Source organism: Mauremys mutica, chromosome 3, assembly GCF_020497125.1.
Source record: "Mauremys mutica isolate MM-2020 ecotype Southern chromosome 3, ASM2049712v1, whole genome shotgun sequence".
Lineage (NCBI taxonomy): Eukaryota > Metazoa > Chordata > Testudines > Geoemydidae > Mauremys > Mauremys mutica.
This window is the reverse complement of record NC_059074.1, coordinates 52,828,178-52,834,988: the sequence shown is the minus strand read 5'-3', so window position 1 is coordinate 52,834,988 and position 6,811 is coordinate 52,828,178. Positions and strand designations below refer to the sequence as shown.

The 6,811-nt window shown below is 39.7% G+C and overlaps 1 protein-coding gene across 1 annotated transcript in view; it reads left to right on the top strand.

Moving 5' to 3' along the window:
* The first annotated feature begins 4,690 nt into the window (after nt 1-4,690).
* Nucleotides 4,691-6,811, top strand: part of LOC123366636 (protein eyes shut homolog) — a 55,491-nt gene continuing 53,370 nt past the window's right edge. The window contains exon 1 of the mRNA XM_045010283.1: nt 4,691-5,147. Coding sequence (XP_044866218.1) covers nt 4,691-5,147 — 457 coding nt within the window. The remainder of the gene's footprint in view (nt 5,148-6,811) is intronic.

The following is a 6,811-nucleotide window of genomic DNA, read 5'->3' as shown; positions in this document are numbered from 1 at the left end:
GAGAGAGGGAAGGGCGGGAGGGGAACTGGCTGTTTCTCTCTCTCTGGTGAGATTCAAGGGGTTTGAATCTGGGTTCCCCAGGGGAAGCTTGGGGGACAGGCAGTGTGTTATCCACTTTAAACGTAACTGGTGGCAGCGAGAACCAGATCTAAACTAGGATTTTAGTTTAGAGGAGTCCATGCAGGTCCCCATCTTGGAACCCAACAGCTCCAAGTGGGGGAGAAACCTATGACAGGGGGTTCCAGAGAGGATGGACCTAGACTGTTCTCAGTGGTAGCAAATGACAGAACAAGGAGTAATGGTCTCAAGTTGCAGTGGGGGAGGTTTTGGTTGGTTATTAGGAAAAACTTTTTCACTGGGAGGGTGGTGAAGCACTGGAATGGGTTACTTAGAGAGGTGATGGAATCTTCTTCCTTATTTGCTTAGAGGTTTTTAAAATCAGGCTTGACAAAGCCCTGGCTGGGATGATTTAGTTGGGGATTGGTCTAGATGACCTCCTGAGGTCCCTTCCAACCCTGATATTCTATGATTCTCTGATTATAAGAGAGGGCAACACCTCCTCTTTATCAGGTTTTTTTTTTAAATATCTGATTTGGTTTAGGCACCTAACTCCTGGAGAAGGTTCATGGCTTTGAATCATGAGTGAACATAGGCACCTATCTCCCTTTTAGGGATAGAACTGGTTTGTTGAGGTGGGTCTCTGCTCAAATACTGGCCTTCAGTGCCTAACACTCTCCATAAATGGTAGAGGGAGGCTGGGCATCTAACTCAGATTGTGAATTTGACTGGATGACTAGGAGCCTATGAGTTCACTCAGCATTACAGCATTAAATCCCTTTTGTGAATCTAGCCCTTAGTGGGTAAAATGTTCAAAAAAGTTGGCTTGTACCCCATACACAAGTGTTAACTCCAGCTTTACTTTCCCCCTCCCCTTGCACAGCTACACATGGGCTGCTCTAAGAAGCTGTCCCAGAGAGAAAGACGGAGGAGAGTGCCTATGCAGAAGTGTTGTATTTATATAGAGGTCAAAAGAGTTAAAGGGGTTTACATAACCGAGTCATGGCCCAACATTAAACATTGTTAAATAAGATTCAGGGTTTGGTATGCAAAGCCCTCAGCCTGCTTAGAACCATGGCAAACACACTATTAAAAATTCAAACTGACACAGTAAAGAGGAAAAAACAGTGAACACATTTGAAATGTAAAGTATGAAATAAGGCTTTCATGTTAACAATGTTTCTTATTCCTTTTCCCTTTAGCGGGAGTGAGATTTAAAAGGAGTCCGCCCCCCCTCCCACACACACACCTTGCTTGAAGATCTCTTAAATGGTGTCAAAAATGGCAATAACTATTGTGATAAGTGAAGGGGTGTGGGGGAGTAGCTCCCTTTTATAGACATCCAGCCAGCCAGTCACTATAAAATCCCTCTTAGTAGCTGTTCTCTAATTGTTCTACCTGTAAAGGGTTAAAAAGTCTCACTGCTATGCATAGGTAAAAGGAAGTGAGTGGGCACCTGGCCAAAAGAGCCAATGGGAAGGCTAGAACTTTTTAAAATTAAAAATAGACTCCTCTTTTGTCTGTCTGTTGTTGTTCTCCCAGGGAAAGGGGACAGGGCAGCAGCTATGCTGTAAGCAGCTTGGGCCAGATATGAAAAAAATCATCAATATCATACCTAGAAACTACTAATTTAAAACCCCAGTTATGTAAGTAGATCAGGAAATGTCTAGGAAGATGTGATTAGGTTTATTCCTTTTATTTCACTATGGCTTGTGGATTCCTGTGTGCTAACCCCAGGTGCTTTTGTTTTGTTTGTAACTTTTAAGACGGACCTCAAGAAAATTATTCTTGGTGTTTAATCCCTGTAGTTTCTCTTATTAAATCTAGCAATAGCCTGGGTTCCAAGATGTATTTACTTTCTTTTTAAAAAATAATTAAAGAACAGAATTGGATGTTTGTGTCTTAAAAGGTTTGTGTACATGTTTAATTAGCTGGTGGCAACAGCTGATTTCCTTTTCTTTTTCTTTCTCAACTCTTCTCTGGAGGCGGGTGAAAGAGCTTGAGGATACCCCACAGGAAGGAATTCCTAAGTGTGCCTTCCTGGGCTCTCAAAGGGGTTCTGCACTTGGGTGGTGGCAGCATCTACCAATCCAAGGTCAGAGAAGAGTAACCTTGGGAGTTTAATACAAGCCTGGAGTGGCCAGTATTAATTTTTAGAATCCTTGCAAGCCCCCACCTTCTACACTCGAAGTGCCAGAGTGGAGAATTAGGCTTGACAACTATCCTTTTTGGTTAAAGAGAAGAGGTTATTTGGTGTGTGCTGGTGCTGTTTTCTGTTGCTGTTAAAATCTGATGTCATTTAATCTCAGGTGGTGTTTGGGATTCATCTGAAGCTAGGAGGGGGTAATGTCATCTGCATCCCTCCCTCTGGCTGAAGATGGTTGGAACTTCCCTTGGGATTAGGACAAAGAAGGTCTAAAGTCCCAAGAGGCTATAGAGGTGGCAGCCATGATGGTGAAGTTCACTCCAGTTGTTTCCATCTGTTTTCTTTCTGTCTCCTTTCTATTCTTTTCCACTGCCCCCTTACTATTTTTTCCACCAATTAGGCCTACTGTTCGACACGCTAAAGTTAAGTCATTCCTTTTCTATTCCACAGCCTCTGTTTTTACCAAGCATGATTTCAACACAGTCCTTGAACTATATCAACATGGCCTTTTTTGTTTGGACTAATTTAGTCTTGCTGAGTGTCTTGCACATCTTTATAACATTCTTATTGAAAGCAACTTAACTTACTTTTTATTGGCATTTGTTATTTTATGTTATTGTGACATTTTATAAACTTCCATATACTTTTTTACAATAGAGCTTACAATTACAGTAAATATATAAGCCCAATTATCACAATATAATGCATATATTTTATGAACCAAGTCTGCCTAGGATTAGACATTGGTTCATAAAATCACAATTACAAACAAAACATCTTATTTTAGTTGAAGCGTATAAAGGAAAGGGGTGGGGGAAGTACTTGGTTAAAATATATTATGTTATATACTAGCAACAAATATCTCCAACAGCCAGTGATGGGACACTAGATGGGGAGGGCTCTGAGTTACTACAGAGAATTATTTGCCAGGAATCTGGCTGGTGAGTCTTGCCCACATGCTCAGGGTCTAACTGGATTTCCATATTTGGGGTTGGGAAGGAAGTTTTCCCTGGGTCAAATTGGCAGTAACCCTGGGGGTTTTCGCCTTCCAGTGCAGCATGGGTCAAGGGTCACTTACAGGTTTAAACTGGAGTAAATGGTGGATTTTCTGTAACTTCAAGTATTTAAATCATGATTTGAGGACTTCAATAACTCAGCCAGATATTAGGAGTCTATTGCGGGAGTGAATAGGTGAGGTTCTGTGGCCTGCAATATGTAGGTCCGACTAGACTAGGAGGTCAGACTAGATGATCATGATGGTCCCTTCTGGCCTTAAAGTCTTTGAGTTTGCACATTTCTCATCCCAAAACTGGAATTTACACATTTTACTTGATCACATATTACACAAATCACAATGAAACCTTTCAAATGTTAACAAAGCTTAAGAACTTACAACTCACTTCATTTGTAGCTAAAACAAAACTCAAAACTACTGCTGTTATATGTTTGTCTGATATTTAAGAACAAACCAGCTGTTATCACTTCTTTGGCTGCATGCCCAGAGTAGGCAAAGATGGAAAAACTTCTGCTCTCTTTTGCCATTTACATAGTTAAAGTTGTACATTCATGCAAACCATGACAATTTTATGCATTAGTGATTAAGCTTGCTCACTTGGAGAAAAACTTCAGCCTTGATGGCATTTTTACCCAAGTGTACTGCTTTCTTTAAAAAGAAGCAACAAAATAGATGTTCTTTTGGAAACACTTTTGATTTGTGAGCCATTTAAATTTAAAAAAATAATCTTGATAATTCGTGCGATTAATCACACCGTTAAGCAATAATAGAATACCATTTCTTTAAATATTTGGGATTTTTTTACATTTCCAAATATATTGATTTCAATTACAATACAGAATACAAAGTGTACAGTGCTCACTTTATATTTATTTTTATTACTAATATTTGCACTGTGAAAAAACAAAATAAATAGTATTTTTCAATACACCTTTTACAAGTACTGTAGTACAATCTCTTTATCATGAAAGTTGAACTTACAAGTGTAGAATTATGTACAACCCCCCCATATTTACATTTGCAAGTTACATTTTCATGATAAAGAGATTGCACTACCGTACATGTATGAGGAGAAATGAAAAATACTATTTCTTTTGTTTATCATTTTTACAGTACAAATGTTTCTAATCAAAATAATAATATAAAGTGAGCAGTGTACATTTTGTATTCTGTGTTGTAATAGAAATCAATATATTTGAAAATGTAGAAAAACATCCAAAATATTTAATAAATTTCAATTGGTATTCTGTTGTTTAAAAGTGCGATTAATCACAATTATTTTTTTTTCATTGTGAATACTTTTTTTAGTCAATTGCGTGACTTAACTGCAATTAATCAACAGCCCTAAAAATTAACTTTTAATTAAAGCTTGTGTCATGGTATGAAATCTCCAGAAATACATCCAACCAAAATTGGCAACCCTATGGCACATAAGTTTGACATTTTTGATCTTGATAACTAGATGCAGTACGATGATGCTAAATCCTGTTAGACTGGCAATGAGATGCACCAGGACCAGTCAATTAATTTATCATAACCTTAGTGGAGAGAGAAATGATAATGGTCAACAATTTGTAGATTTATGTCTTGAAAATGGACTGGTGATAGGTGGAACAATTTTCCAACACAAGACAATACACAAGTTGACGTGGATATCACCGGATGGGAAAACCAGGAACCAAATTGATCACATTGCGATCAATCGAAAGTGGAGAGGGTCGTTGTTGGACACCAGAGTATCAAGAAGTGCAGATGTAGGTGGCGATCATCACCTTGTATTGAGTAAGCTTCAGATAAAACTGAGAAAAACGAAGAAAGTTTATGGGCAACAAATTTTCGACTCAAGGAAGTTGAAAGAACCGTCGGTAAAGGCACAGTTCATACTGGAGCTCTCGAAAAAGTTTCAACTTCTAAATGATTTGCAAACTGGTAATATAAACACTATTTGTGACAACGTTGAGAAGGTATATGCGGAGGCCAGCAAAACAGTGCTTGGCTATAAGAGAAGAGAGCGGAAAGTATGGATTTCAGATCATACATACAAACTCATTGAGGAGAGGAAGATAGCAAAATTACGTATGCTGACTGGAAGTGGTGAACAACAGAAAGCTGCAAATGAAGAATACAGGGAGAAAAACAAGGCTGTGAAGAGAAGTGTTCAAAAAGATAAAAGGGATTATATTAGCAGTCTGTCAAGAGAGGCACAGTCAGCAGTCGTGCGGGGCGACACAAGAACTGTGTATAGAAGCACGAGGACTTTGACAGGAGGGTTCAGCAATAGGTCAACAGCGGTTAGAGGAAAGGATGGGAGAATATTGATAGAAGAGAAAGAACAAATTAATCGATGGGCAGAGCATTTTAGAGAGACTCTAAATAGACCAAATCCTGAAGAGGTAGTTGAAATAGAGGAAACGAGTTTTCAGATGGAGGTAGAACAAGGGCCTATCACAGAGCAAGAGATAGAAGAGGCCATTAGACAGACAAAAGAAAATAGGGCACCAGGCGAAGATAGAATAACCGCAGAAATGCTAAAAGCCGACCTGAATATGAGTGCCGGGATTCTAGAGGAGCTATTCAACAAGGCATGGGAAGAAGAGAAAGTACCTGAAGCATGGAAGAAAGGTATCATTGTGAAATTACCAAAGAAGGGTGATTTGTCTTTGTGTGATAATTGGAGAGGTATAAACCTGTTATCAGTGCTCGGGAAGGTTTTCTGCAGAGTCCTGTTACGGAGAATAAGACAAGCAGTAGAAGAGGTCCTGAGGGAAGAACAAACTGGATTTAGGAGTGGGAGAGGATGCGTTGATCAGATATTTGTATTACGTATGATAATGGAACAATCCCTTGAATGGAACTCGCCACTGTTCATTAACTATCTTGATTTCGAGAAGGCATTTGATAGCATCCACCATCCATCTCTCTGGAATATCCTAAAAACATATGGATTCCCTCCGAAAGTTATTAACATCCTCAAAGATATGTATGCCGATAATAAGTGTTGTGTTCGCCATGAAGGACAGCGGAGCGAGTGGTTCCATGTGAGAACGGGAGTTAGACAAGGATGTGTTATTTCGCCCATCCTATTTCTTGTGGTTATAGACTGGGTGATGCGGAAAGCCACCGAAGCTAGGCCAAGAGGGATCGCATGGGGACCCTCTGGTCATATTGAAGATTGTGACTTTGCGGATGACATCGCCCTGATTTCAAGCTCTCAGATGGACCTCCAAGAGAAGACTGATAGAGTAGGTATAGCAGCAAGGTGCGTGGGACTTAATATCCACGCCGGTAAGAGCAAAACAATGAAAGTAAAAACAGCCAGCTCGACGACGACAGTAGTATGTGACGTAGAATTGGAGGAGGTGAACGATTTTAAATATCTTGGTAGTTACATATCGGCTGATGGTAATATTCAGAAGGAGATATCTACCAGAATCGGTCTTGCAGCAACTGCATTCTATAGACTTCAGAACATTTGGAGGTTGGCCATCTTGCAAATGAAAACCAAGGTAGAGATCTACAGGTCGAACGTCCGCTCTGTGTTGCTTTATGCGGCAGAAACATGGAGGACCAACAAGAAGATAGAAAGTCGGCTT